At 37.1% G+C, this 15432-nt stretch overlaps 1 protein-coding gene across 1 annotated transcript in view; it reads right to left on the bottom strand.

The window, feature by feature from the left end:
* Window positions 1-15432, bottom strand: part of ADGRB3 (adhesion G protein-coupled receptor B3) — a 465440-nt gene that overhangs the window by 83866 nt on the left and 366142 nt on the right. Inside the window, exon 18 of the mRNA XM_026090008.1 lies at window positions 13674-13776. Coding sequence (XP_025945793.1) covers window positions 13674-13776 — 103 coding nt within the window. The remainder of the gene's footprint in view (window positions 1-13673; window positions 13777-15432) is intronic.

Raw genomic sequence — 15432 nt, 5'->3', positions numbered from 1 at the left:
TGCCTTGCCATCATCAAAAAATTGTTCTTCAGTGAAATTCAAAGCTGAAGAAAACCTACATGATCAGAAAGTAATGTCTGCATAATGTAAGTTCTCTTCACTGTTTGAAAATGGTGAAGTGCTGTGTAGATAAACCTGAATTTCCAAATGTTTGCTTTGATTACAATATTGTTATTGGTACCCATCTGTATGTGGAGTATGATTTGTGGCCTTTATTTTCTGGTACATGTTTCACTGGTATACCAACTTCTGAGTCCTACATATTTAACTGCTGTAATACATGCAACATGTGGACTGCTCAGTGGTTGACACCTCCAGACCAGTTAGAAGGTTCCACTAAACCAAAAAATGAATTAACTCTTTGGTTTCAGTCTGTAATCAATAAGAGAAAAGGTTGTCCCTTTCACAGCACTACTGTTTCTAGGACAGCTTTTCCCTGTAAGTCTATACTACTCTGGGTGCAGACGGAGCATCATTCTTTGCTCCATTACACCTAACAGAGTTTCAGGACCAGCTTTCTTCATACTATCTGTCGTTTCTGTGTACCTATTAACATTTTTAAGGTTAAAGTGCTCAGAACTGGGCACAGAATAGTCTCACTACAGCTGGAGGTGTCCTCACCTCTTTCTCTCCTTCCATGCTTCTACAGGAGAGCTGACAATGCTTGAATGTGCTGACCTTGAGAACACAAGGCAAGACTAATATATTTACTCAGGCTTTTCCCTATGGGGGGTGAGTACAAAATAAGCTAAGGGTCTGACTGGAGGGAGAAATGAAAAAAAATATTTATATCTGTCAACATATTAAATTGAAAATTTGTTTATGTTGGAAATACTGCCAGAGCATTAATAATAGGTTTATTTTTATCAACAACAGTAATAATTAATAATTAATGCTACATTCTCTCAGAGGTGTCTTGGCAACTAAAATTAGCAAATGTAAAATGTTCAGCTTTAGATTATATAATTAGCATGGATGTCTCCTACAAAATCTTCCAGACTATATCCGTGTCCACTATGCCCTGGATAATATGATAGAGCCAAACTACCTCTGGAAAGTTCAGCTGTATTCTCTCTACTCCTCTGCTGGGAATTCCCTTAGCGGTTGCTCTGTGATCTGCACAGATCAGATCACTGTGCCTGCACAGCCTACCACTGAAATCAATGCCATCCTTTGTACACAGAGCAGCCTCCCTGCACTGACTCCACTGACAGATTTAGATCATTGTGGGGTAGCAATTTCTTTCCAGGTGTCAGAAGGCACACAGTTCTTTTTCTGTGCTTAGAAACTGGGTAATATTATATTATAAATCTGTTCTTATATCCTAGAAGCTACTGAAAACAAAAGCCTCTAGAAGACCATGATAAGAGAACCAGACTGTCACAGAGGAGTGTTGTAAGTATGAACGTAACAAGAAGTTTGGAGAAGAAAACTGGGGACTACACTGAAAGGTTACTTGTTTTGTGCATTCATAATCATCCATTTTTCATTCCCTTTTCTTCAGTACTGCTTAGGGGAATTCATTCCATAAGTTTAAGCTTTCATAACACACTAGCAGGTTTCTGCTCACCAGTTTCTGAGAGAGACAAGCGAAGCCAAGTGACCCAGACCAGTCCTTCAAGCTGAGACATGATGGCAATTTTAATAACAGAGAACAGAAGGACTATGAGCTGAGATTAGCAAAGCCTATATGAATTATTAATATTTAACAATAACTCTGTGTAACACTGAGAGACTGTCCAGGTCCAGTTGTGCTGGATGTGGTATACAGATAGCCTAAATGGAAATTCTGCAAAGTGCTTCTTTGGCAAAGAAACTTCAAAGTGTTTCTCTGACTCTGTTTTGCTTACCATACCTATTCACTGAATTATTACAAATTCAATGAACTGAGACTTCCAGGTCATTTTTGAGCCAGTCCAGGCTCAAACACACAATCAAGTCATCATGGCATAACAAGTGTCAGCTGAGCTATATCAACAACTTGTGTGCACACTCCTAGCCCGTAGCAACTAGAAGACAATACAATTTGGCTTAGCTCTGATTCATTTCAGGTTTTACATTTGCAACTGGCAAAAAGTGTACACACGGAATAATGCTGCAACTTGATAACTTGTTAAACTGTAGTATTTTGAATGTATATCTTAACCCTAAATGTTCTTTAAAATATTTTGGGCATCTATCAAAGTAATGCACCTGAGAACTAACTTTTGTGTCCATTCACTATACGATAGTATACGCTAGCTCACCTAGTAAAGCCAACAATGAGCAAGTAATCAGAAGGTCTCCCCTGATTAGCCAAATATATGCAATTGGCAATATAACTGTAAAAATTTGGGGACACCTTGTTCACGTACTATTAGTACCGCTTTGAAAAAATGAGCTTACTATGGCTGAAAATTTCCCATGGAAATAAAAAGCTTAATAAATTTTGCACATTGAAGATATTCTGAAGTTTTGAAAGCTTCCTATATTTAATTGAAAGACAATTTCCTGCGATTAAAAAGACATGTTTTATTGTTTAGTGACTTTGTTTAATTAAGACAGACATGTTATTTAGGTATTTATAGAATGTGAATCATTCTTCTCATTAAGGTTTAAAAATCTGGCTAGAATATATTTTGACTGCTGTAAAATACTGTTGTTAAGTCTTCTTTCCAAAAGGAAGAAACCCTTAGAAATGAATAGAAACAGACACTTGGTAAGGTTTAAAGCTCTTATATAGGGGCTTCTGGAGAGATTTTATGGGATGGGGTTTATGAATAGCTGCAAGAGACAAACGAAGTCTAGCAGCCATTCTTGTCCATCATTAATATTGCCTTGATACTGGGATCTAACTATGATTCATAGCAAAACCATTTTTCTTCCATTGTAATATGACTGCAAAGCTTTGTGAGATCACTCAGTTCAGTGACATGTTATTACTATTCTTTATTTACTTTAAAAGATAAGCAGTACCAAAATGAAGGTTTTATAGCAATAATTAAATTGCTAACACTTAAGCCTGAATTCTGATTGACTTGACATAAGAGGATAGGCAGTAAAAGACAGAGACTTGAAATCCCTCTTAAATGTAAGAAGTGTAAAATCTCAATGCAAATAACAACAGATTTAAAATTAATCCCATCTTTTTAGAACCCGAATTTCAATAGCTGTAGGTTCTGACACATTGGGGGTTTTGTTGTTCTGTATGGCTCAGTTAAGCTTTTTAAGGATAGCATTCTCATTCTAAGCCTTCACCTAACTTTAAGTGGTATTTAAAGAATAATAAATCCATTTAGATGTCCTAGTTTAAGAAAATTATTTAGCAAATACAGGATAGGTTGAAGATGTGACTTTTTATGAAATAAAATTCATAGAGCACAGATTATATGTCATGCTACTAATTAGAGATAGCTATGCAATCACTTACTAATGGAACAACATTTTGTGCCAACCTTATTCATACTTCCTTCCAACTGCTGGACTCCTTGTGCCAGATATCTTTCAGTTTTCTTTAGAAGATAGAGAAATTAACATGTTTTCCATCCTGTTTTTAAACCCAGAAGTCTAGTGCAAACTGAACTTTCTTGACATTTCAGAAATTCTATCAGTTTTAACAGCTTGAGGCCTTTTTATTACAAACATTTAAGTTTCCCTGCAGGGTTCTGAAAATCTCACAATTACATTTGTTAAAGATGTCCACGATTATAGCCAAATGCAATGCTTCTTAACTTTACCTTTACAGTTTTCTTTCAACAATTATTCTGAGCATAATTTTCTATTAAATTCCACAAATATCTATTTATTTGTCCACAGTGTCAGCTTTATATAAATTTTGACAAAACCATCAAAAGAGAAAAACACTAGAACACAGTTGCTGTCAAATTTTTCAGCACCAGGTTTCATGTCTATGGCGTGACTCATTCAGACGCAATGCAACAAGCATGTATGTCCATGAAAACAAATATAAAAAGGTCTTGTTCCAGCAACTATCTAAAACTAGAGGCACTACATGCATTTTACAGTAGTACTAATAGGATCTCTGGGTACATAATTTTGGGCCCCTAGCCACGTCTAGGAGCTCCTTAACAATCTGAGCACCTCCCTCATGACCAAGTCCCACCGTGATCCAGAGCACCTAACAACATTGCCTCTTCTTTCGATGTAATAAATATGCTCAGACCATACCTAGTGAATACTAACTTCAGTGAGTTCAGCACACAGTGATCATGTTTTCTTACTTAGAAAGAGAAGGCAGGAAAGGACAGAATTTGTGTGACCACCCTTGGCTTTCCACCTGATTTTGGCATCTGCCTAGACTGTGGGGAACACAGATTCACATACTTCTTTTCTCACTTCCCATGAAATTTCACCTACCATCGCCTTGTAGAAGAGCTAGAAAGCAGGAATAGAAAAGAAACCCTATGCTTTTCCTATTGAAACCTGGCTAGTTGCAGCCAGGCATACAAGATTCACAGGGAAAGAAAGAAATAAACATGAGACTCAGTCCTCTCAGTCCCTGTCCCAGCATTATTATTTTTTTCTCCATTCTCAAATATAAAATGAATAAACATTTCTGGATACAGGCACTGGAACCCAGACCTTGATCCTAGCACCTGAGAAAAATTAATATTTTATGGGAAGTTAATTTCAGCTGTGACTTAAAATCAATCACAAATTAAACAATCTAGTAGGATACAGGGTAGCTTAACTCACAACTGCTGAGGGCAGAGCCTCTTGTACTCTTGGAGCTGTTAGTTTTGGCTTCTCAGAACATCCTGGACTAGTTTGATCAAGTCTAGCAAAACACGATTCACTCTTTTTTTTTCCACTTGCTGCAGAAGCAAGAGGGACTCAGGCCTAAAAAGCGAACTGATTCACTAGCAACCTCTGTTTTCAGAACTGAGTGTTCTTCAGTGTAAGTAACAAACGCAAACCCCACAATTCATTTTCATACTGGCTCGTAATCCATCTCTGAGCCTGATTTGGCCAACTTTTAGGTAATAATAATTCTAAAACTTCAACGTAAAAATAAATATATGACTAAAGAATGCTTTCACACACCAGAATGATGGGATTGAGCCCCATAGCTTTTACAGAGTGAAGCGCACAGTGTTAAAGAAAGAATAATCATTTTCTAGTTTCTAATCAGACCTATCCAAGAATCAGATGGATCCAATAGTCATTTCCCTTATAATACTCTCATTAACTTGACAGCAAGTTTAGGGGCCTAAAACCTCTTACCTAAGAGAATACAAGAAGCAAAATGTAAAACCGTACAGGTGAACTTCAGTGTATGTCAAGGTTAAATGATACCATATGCTCCTGAATACATGCAGTCACAAGAGGGACTTGTAGGGAAATACAAATGAAATCCAGTACAGTAAGTAGATAATCTTTTACACCAAATTTATGTTATAGTTCTTTAAATGATAGTCTTTTAAAAAAGACTTTTTTGTTCTGTAACAAGTTTCACTTTGTTACATAGGAAGAGTAATGATGCAATACATATCTTATTAGGTGATGAAATTTCTATTGCATTTATCTCAGAATTGTATTTTTAATGTATTATTTTACCAGCTATCTTTATAAAAAATATCTTACTACGTTTCTGTACATGTGTTTTGGTTTATGTCACAAATGGATTCTGTATCTGCATTCTGAGAAATGGTAATCCACATAGGAAAATCCATGTAGGAAATTCAACCTTCACCTTAGAATAAAAATAACCAAATATCTGAATTCTGGTGTTGTGGTTGTTATTATTATTTAAGTCATTTAGCCCCATGAAGTCTATTCCTATAGTATCTTAATTTAATTTTTTTTTTACCGTTGACACTTAGAAGTGTTTATGGTTTCCTCTCTCTTAAAACTAAGATTATACAAATAAAAGTTGTGAGCTGTTAACTGTTTGTAGGCTAATCTACTTCCCATTGACTGCTTTTCTACTTCAACTGGAATTCAACAAACAAACTGAAGAGAAGTGGAAGGAAGGTGTGAATCCCAAAATAGCTGCTTGAGTCATCAACAGATTGTCTGAAATGATTCAAACAGGTGTTTGTGAGGGAATAGGCTATTTTCCTCAGGGCTGTAGGGGTGAATTCCAAAAGGGAAGAAACAATTCTAAACAGGTCTTGAAGAAGAAGGAGAAAAATCCTCCATWTTGGGAACAGCAGAGGGTCACCTCAGTAGAGTCTTTCTGAGTTTTCTTTTTTGCACTGAGAAAGGACAGCAGAGGCACACATGCCAGCACCAAGCCTCGCACCACAACCGGGGAAGAGGGAGTACACTGTGGCTGTGCAATATCCCTCAGCATGCACATATGCATGTATTTGTGCAGGTGGGTGGGAGAAGATCACAGAATCACAGAATGGCTGAGGTTGGAAGGGACCTCTGGAGATCATCTAAGTCCAAACGCCCTGCTCAAGCAAGGTCACCTAGAGCACACTGTACAGGATCACGTCCAGGCAGGTTTTGAATATTTCCAGAGAAGGAGACTCCACAACCTCTCTGGGCAACCTGTTTCAGTGCTCTGTCACCCTCACAGTAAAAATCCTCACTTGCTGAGAAGCATTGGAACTGGCACTGGTGTGACTCATGGGTCAGGCACAACAGCCTTTCTTGTTTCTGTTCTTCCACAGGTAAACCTTGGTAAAATTCTGGATTCCCAAAACAGTACTGCTTTTGCTTTTTAAAATAAAGCTCATTAAAATAAGCTTCCACAATATGCTTGTATCCAGGCTAGACAGTCACAGCTGGGTGGATGAACAACCAAATGGGTAAAAAGCTGGTTGGATTGTTGGCTCAGAATGTAGTGGTTAATGGGTCGCACTCTACCTGGAGGCCAATAACAAGCAGAGTACTGCAGGGGTCTATCCAGGGACCTGTTGTTTAATGTCAATGACCTGGAGTAGGCAATGGAAACCTTGCTCATAAAGTTTTCAGATAACACCAAACTGGAGGGCACCAGTTGATATGCTCAAGGCAGGGATGCCATCCAGAGGGGCCCGGACAGGCTAAGGGATGGGCCAACAAGAACCTCACAGAATTCAGCAAGGACAAATGCCGAGTCTGGCACCTGGGAAGGAAGTGTCCCTTGCAACAATACAGGCGGGGGACTGACCGGCTAGGGAGCAGCTCTGCTGAAAAGGACTGGGGGTCCTGGTAAGCAGCGAGCTGAGCGTGAGGCAGCAGCGTGCCCTGGCAGCATAGATGGTCAACAGCAGCTGGGGCTGTATCAACAGGAGCACAGCGCTAGATCAAGGGAAGGGATTATCCTCGTCTACTCGGGACTTGTTAGACCACATCTAGACTACTGTGTCTAATACAATTGGGCCCCCCAATGGAAGGAAGATGTTGATAAACTTCAGTGAGTTTAACAAAGGCCACCAAGATACTCTGCAACTGGAGCACACACCCTGTGAGGATAGGGTCAGGGAGCTGGGCTTGTTCAGCCTGGAGAAGAGACAGCTTCAGGGGGACCTAACAGCAGCCTTCCAGTGCCTATGGGAAGGTCACTGAGAAGACTGAGCCAGGCTCTTCACAGTGGTGTGTGGTGGGAGGATGGGGCACAATGGGCAAAAATTGAAACAAGAGAGGTCCAGACCACATATATGGAAAACCTTTTTCGCCATGAGGACAGTCAAGCACCCAAACAAGTTGTCCTAGAAGGTTGTGCAGTCTCCACCCTTGAAGGTTTTCAAGATCTGACTGGATACAGCCCTGAGCAACCACAGCTGACCCTGCTTTGAGCAGGAGGTTGGACTAGATGATCTTCCAACCTGAACAATTCTGTGATACTAAAATAGATCAGAGCTCATAAAAGGTTTCTGAGGATAGAAGCAGAGACCACACTCTTCCAGTTTCTACTGAGTCTTTTTCCTGTAACCCTCACAAAATCAAAATGTCTGGTTTGTTTAGAAATAGCAAACAATGATAAAGTTGATGTATTTTGAGAAACAGACTGGCAGGCACTTTTAAGAAGAATGTTACCTTCTCCTCTGAGGCAAGTAAGAGTAGCATGAATGACAATGTTTACTGATCTTGGRTAAGAAAGATCTGCTCCCAGAGGTTCTCTTGAGAATCTAAGAGTAGGTAGTTAATTCAACTGATGTTAACGGGTTTTGTCAGAATTTGGCACAGTGAAGTAGTGTTGCTTAAATGAGCCTACTCCTTTAATAGTTATTCAGTTAAGTGGGCTCCTCTCCACTTAATTGTTTCTGAATTCCCAAATACACAGCAGTCAGAGGTGTTTGGCACAGTGCACTCTAACTGCTGACCTACTTATTGGTAGGTTTCTGTGACGGCTGATGCATATCAGTGACTTTCTGAATCAGCCATTCAAAAAGTTTTTGCATACAAAGAAAGAGATGAAAATCGGCAGAGAAGGTGTTAATTTGGCAGCTGGGTACTGGCAAAAACAGAAGGACATATTCGATCAGACTTCAGCTGTTTAAGTGGGTGGTATTCCCCTGAAGTTCTCAGGGCAAGATCTGAATTATGGAATGCTACTGCTTGGGACACTAAATTCCCTACTTCCTCATTGATTTTCTAACGCAACCTTAATGCTGTGTTAGCATCATTTCTCTGTTCATTCCAACTGCTCTTAAGGTCTCCCCTGCTGTTTCCTAGGAGATATATTGCCACAACGCCTTCATCTGTAAGGCAGTGGCAGATATGGGGCAAGAGATAACATGGTTAGAAGCAGCATTAATACCACCTGAACATTTGCAGGGTTCTCAGGGAAGCCCTCCACCCACCTTTCCTCAAAACCTGAGGGAACCCTAATTACACAGTCAGATGCTTCACAGTGCTATGGGGGTGTGAGTGAAACTGTGGCCTCAACTCTTTTCCACACCTATTTGCTTCTTTCAGCCTAAAACCTTTATTTCAAAAAAAAAAAGAAAAAGAAAAAGAAGAGAAAAGAAGAGAAGAGAAGAGAAGAGAAGAGAAGAGAAGAGAAGAGAAGAGAAAAGAAAAGAAAAGAAAAGAAAAGAAAAGAAAAGAAAAGAAAAGAAAGAAGAACACAATGGGGTTACTTTTGTCCAGTCAACCTATTTAATGAAAACTCTAATCCTATCACATTCAAAATTCTATGGATTGTTTTTTGCTTGTTTGCAATAATTTTATCAAAACTAGCAATTACTTATGTTACATGCTTTAAGTAGGTGGTCAAGGGGAGCAGACTGAAAATTCCTGCTGTACTCATAACTTTTCAGGTATGGTTTAAGAGATTAATTTCGAAATGTAATAGTAAGCATAATAGACTGGATGTTGCAATTAAACAGGGATGACAGAGAATATCAAGGTGGTAAGGTTGCTGTTATATCTTGCCTTGTGCTCTAACATCTTCCGTTATCTTCCCTTGGTAGGCATACATAAATCTCACTAGGGCTAAAAAAAATGTACAGGGGCTCATGACATTTCTAAAAATATGCCTGTTTTTCTCAAGTGACCCAAACTCCAGTAACAAACTGCTAAACACTCAGAAACAATATAGAAAATAATTAACTTTTTCCCATCTGTATAATACATTCTATTGTTTATTTTAAATTGTTTATTTTAAATTCATTATCATTTATTTTAAATTCAGCTTTGTTTTCTTCACAGGGAAAATAGGTAAACAGGAATTGTTTACATCATACAGCTAACATGTTTTTATTTATGGCATAACTGTGAACAAAACAAGGTATTTTCCAAATGTATGGGAACGGAAAGAGAATTTATGAAAAAATCCACATAATATTAATCAATAACTTACTGGCAATAGACAGTCTACTCATTAAATCGGTACAGAAGCATGATCAAGATTTATAGTTTGAGTGTCAAAAGTCCACATATAGAAGAAATACAACCATTTTTCTTGAAGGCAAGAAGAACATTAGGAAACAGAAAATATAGAGCTACATTACTAAGAGGCCTACAAATCACTGATAACTATTTCCCCAAATAAAACTGATGATAGTCTCTTCAAACCAAAAACATAGTGCTTTTGTATGCTAGGGACACCTTGTAGTATTTGAGAAATAACATTTATTAGAGAAGTTAGGTTATACATGAAAAGTGGTATCCTCCCTTATTTCAGAAAACTTAATTTAAACATTACAACTTAATTTGGCTGTAAAAAGACTATCTCCAGTGTAAGAGTAGCATTACAGGTCTCCTCAAATTTAAATAAAATTACGTGGCTAACATCTAACACTGAACAAGTTTTACTTAAGAAAAGAAACCAAAACGCAGAAGGAAATGCTAAAGTAAATTAATATGCTTCTCATACCTAGTACAACACTAACTTTATTTTAACAAGATGCATATTTAATTTCATAATATTCTGGTATATTCAGCCTTCAGTGACCTGTATGTCCAAACAGGATCTAACCGAACAGAAACCTTTCATATACTTTGATGCTTTAAGAAGACATTAATAAAGTTCTGCATTTGGACAAGTTTTGGAAAGCATGTTGCAAACAGCAGAACATTTCTCAGCTGTGTCCTTCAATGAATGCATAACACATTTGTCTACTTGAACCAAAGAGAATGCAGCATTCAAACTCACTTAGTCTTCACTAGTTCTTCATACACAAAAGAAGCTTTTGTAAAAAACATCAAGGATATACTCAGCCTTAAAGGAGTAGGGCTAGATCTAACACGTTAAGTAGCTATGATGTACTTAAAACAGAAAGAACAGAAAACCCACACTTATACAGACTAAGAGAGTCAATATTTTTTTCCTTGTCAAAAATGTCAATGTGTGCGCATAAATGAACCACAGAAATTTCCTGGAGATGGAATAGCTTTGAAATGAATAAAAGTAGTTGGTAAAGTGATTAATGCAAACAGAGAAAAACACAAATTGCAAACAGAACGACAATATGTTGTCTGTTATAAGCACATCTTCATTATGCTTAATTTACACACTGCTCAAGTTTAAACTGGAATTCAGCTTTGATGAGATTACAAGTACCCCATTCTCAAATGGAATATAGACACATATAGACCTGGGAAGATTTAAACTCAAAAACAATACCAAACCAAAACATGAGAAAAGGAACATTATTCAACTTCATGAATATCAGCAGTATCATAGGTACACTAACTAGGTGCCCAAATACTATTGGAATAGTATGGGCATAAGAATGAGAATAGAACAGAATAAATAAAAATTCAAACTTGGCATATCATATCTCTCTAATTTTCTCTGACATTTTACAAAATCAGAACTCATCTTTTTGCCATAAAACAACTCCTCAGTCTTTATTCAGAAAACAATTTCTGCTGAATTGAATATAGCATTGTTCTTGATAAAATATTCACTAAGATTTCTCCCAAAACTTTCAAACAGACTCTAAACCTACAAATTGTTTTGATTTCTAGTAAATAATACAAACTCAGAAACAAATCTAGAATGTTTTTCATCTTAAACCATAATTAGAGGCACAGCTCTTTGTTCTAAGACTCCCATTTCCAGATATAATTTTCCACCTCAGCAAAATGAAAAAAAAAATCCTACAGATATCAGTATTGTCATCTACATCTATGGACTCAAGTCAAGCACTGGCTTCTTCTGGTCATATATGAACTTTGAAAATAAAGAATAAAGAATTCAGAACTTTAACTCAAACACATCTGATGCCAAAATGTGTCCCTACTCAGAAAGATACGTAAGATCATACCTAGGTATCACTGATTTAATTTGACTAACCATTTGCTAAACACTGGCTTTAGCTGGCCATTTTGTTGATGGTGCATTCACAGGTTACTCTCTTGGAGCTACAATATATTCACATGTCAGTGGTCATAGCAATCAAAAGACTTTTGCTCTGTAACAACCAATATCTTCCTTGTTATAAAAAATGTATTCTGCCTGTGATCCATTAGAGGTACTCCCTGGCTAGCAGCTCTCTGGTGGTACATGTATCAAAAACAAAATGTGGACTCAAAAATAAGACAAGTGTAGTAGAAAGTGGTATTTTAGAGCCATTTTTTTCTGGCCATATTCAAAATGTAAATTTTGTGATGTCCTGTTTTTTCTGTTAATTACTTCATCTGAACATCTCATCTTACATTCTCCCAAAGAACTCAACATAATATCTCTGTACTTTCAGGAGTTCAGGAAGCAGAAATGAGGGAGTGCAGGCAGATTAAGATTCATAAAAATAGGCTASATTAAGGGAATATTTTAGTTCAGACTGCCAACATAGCCAGGAAGCATATTACCAAAGATGGCCTTTATGATGCCCTGAAACTTTGATTCTACAGTTGAGGATCTCCCTTAGTCCCCTCTCCTCCCTATCCTTTTGAGCTGCGGAATCTGAACAGCCTTCTACAGTGGCAATACACACAGCAACTTTCAGCTGCTGAAGGATATTTCTCCTTGAAATGCATAATAAAGTAGTGCATATGACTCTGCATGTCAGTGTGGAAATTCCAAAGAGGCTTAACCCTTCTTCTGACTTCCTCTGTTATTGGCACTTGCACATTTCTGACTTTTTTCTCCTGAATTTTCAGCTGCATAATTCTTGATAAAGTCTGTGGGAGTCATATGGGTTCCTTCTGCAAATCCACATTTTATACATTTGCCCCTTTACACACTTTCAAAACTTTAAAGTATATCAAGAAATATCTTATTTTTAACAATTTTATTATGTGTTGGTAATGATGATGTGTGTTTTGGTTATGTTTTTCAAATTACAAGATATGTGACTCCCATTGAATTTATAAGACTTCTGGCAGCTAAACTTCTAAGCACTCATTTGAAAAGAGTAAATAATTTATTATAGAAATACCGGTAATCTTATAGCAGAATGATGCACTTATTACATTCAATACTGAAAAAATTAACATGAACAATGCATTCCCAAGTTTAACACAATTGATAAGAAATTACTTCACTGGTATTTGCTCATTCCAAAACTTAACAGCATTCAGTCATATACAGTCATATCCACCAATTATGTTCTATTTTCTATTCAAAGCTATTATGTAGCTATAATTAATTTTAAACAACTACTTATTATCACTTCTAAAAGTTGCCTGGCATCACTAGGTACTGGGTGATGCCTCAAAACACTGACACAGCCCTGCCTTCCAGGAAAGGGACAAACGATGAGTATGTTCAGAAAGAGTCTGAGAACAGATTACTAATAAAGCAGGAACATATCACTAAGTAAGGTTTGCAAGGTTACTACTTACATGTACCCACATCAGTCAGAGATTTAGCAGTTCTACAGCTGTACAGGATCCAGCCAGCCTTATTATGATGTCTGTGTGTGCACATTTTCAAGAGCAGTACTCTAACTTCTAAACAATTTCTACTTGCCTTTCGAGTACCAGTGTGTTAATAAAAAGAAAAAAACACTGTAGCACAATCCTATGACAACTATTATAATGAACCAGAATTTCTGCTTTTGATGTTTCGAGTCTTTGAACTTTTTTTCTTTGAAATTTAGTTATAAAACATATAAGTCTACCACAGAGAACACAGCTTATCCAGAGGGAACAATACTGAAAGGGATTTTTGGAGGGGAGAAAATGATTAGAAAAGACATTAAATATTTTCCTTTGCCTGTTAATATTTTACCAAAAGTGCCAAGTCCTATGAGGATAGGACTAAACGTATGTAATTATTTTAAGATAAACACAAATAAAACAAAGATATCAGTATTTAAATGCAAATCTGATACAAGCCATCATACCTTATTATGTGTCTGAGTTTGTCCAACCAGGATAAGGATATTTGATGAGATAATAGACAGGCAGAAATTGATTAGAATTATTGACCTCTCAGATCTGATGTACCTGTCGAAATAAACAAATAAAGGGTAAATTTTTTTCTGAAAGGAAAGCATGTAGTAAATGATTCAAAGCTTTAATGCAATTCTCAGAAATATTGGAGATATTCTAAAAGATAAGCACTCTCTTTCAAGTGCTCAAAGAGAGTGCCAGTGAGTTATCACATTATAAACATAGAAACTGTGATATTTGGATAGATATTCTACAATTCCCTCTTAGTATTTTGGCATATTTTAGCAAAGATTCTATCAATGCTTCTTTTTAAAACTGTTGGAAAGATTGTTCTGACATCACACTGATAATAACAGGATTGCATGCATTCATATCAGTAATTTCTACTGCTCCCTGCTCATCTCTGTGGATGTCCACAACTAGCATTGACCAGGTACAATGACCAACTTCAGCAGAACCGTGATTTTTGTGAACAAAAGATCTGTTCCACAATGCATATTTAAGATGCAGGCTGGTTTATGACACCACGGCAGTACATTCTTAAACACATTATTGGGATAACTATAACATTAATCTTGAAGATAGACCACATTTACAAAATAATTTGTACGAAAAGGCAATATCTTGAGGTAGTATCTTCATCTTCGTAAGACTTAATGCCAAACATAGCTAATGTCTGTATAGAAGCTAATAATTATAGCAGTGAGAATCACACATTCTCTTTTGCCAACTTACCATATGCATTTTACAAGTATGCTTAGGATTAAAAAGCACAAATACTCTTATCACCTATTTCTTTACAAGATGCAAACGTTCTCATTTTGCTACATACAGCCTTTTATATGCTACAGCACAGAGAGAGAATGATGTTTCAAGTCAAGTACCTTACTGACCTGAATTTCAGGGTTGCTAATCATTAATGTTGGCCACTAAAGTAAATGAAAGCTAAAGGTGCCCAGTTCTTCTGAAAACCATGCCATATATTTATATATCCTATGGTCTATACTACATATTTTTCAGTAGAGCTTAGTTAATATTGCTTTCTCCTCCTCAGCTGTACAACCATGGCTGACACTTTGAGGCAGACCTAACAAAGGGTGCTGCACCCATGAGAGATGCTGAGCTTTGGACACAAAATAAATTGTAGTCCTTTCTGCTCACCAACCAAGTTAAGTAATACACAATAAATTTTCCAGATAAGAAGACAGAATAACTCTGATACTACAATCCATATTTTTCCTAAAAATACAACTATGACATTAGGCCAAGTCTGTGCGTTTGCAAACAAACACACAAAGGCTAGTGCCTGTGTCTACACAGTCAGTATGCTGTTACTTTCTTACTCATTGCTCTTGATGCACTTGAGTCAGATCCTGACACTGAGCATCCAGGATCTGTAAAGGATCTTAGTGGGTAAAAGTTGGGTGCATAGAGTGCTCCAGAAGACCAGGAACTCATAGCATTGACTCAGCCTAGGAAGACTTTAGCTTTTCTGCCACTTGACTAGAGTTAGCCCTTCTTTACTATTGGCTGGTAGAAAAGGAAAAGGAAAAGATAAAGGGAAAGGAAAAGATAAAGGGAAAAGGAAAGGGAAASGGAAAGGGGAGGAGATGGGGGAGAGGAAGTTGTTTAGTTAACTGATATCTAATCTGTTTTTCAGGTTTGAATTTTCAATTGGGGAGGCAAATCAACAAACCACAAAAGAAGGCT

Source organism: Apteryx rowi, unplaced genomic scaffold (genome assembly GCF_003343035.1).
Source record: "Apteryx rowi isolate R43461 unplaced genomic scaffold, aptRow1 scaffold_84, whole genome shotgun sequence".
Classification (NCBI taxonomy): domain Eukaryota; kingdom Metazoa; phylum Chordata; class Aves; order Apterygiformes; family Apterygidae; genus Apteryx; species Apteryx rowi.
This window is presented reverse-complemented; position numbering and strand designations above follow the sequence as displayed.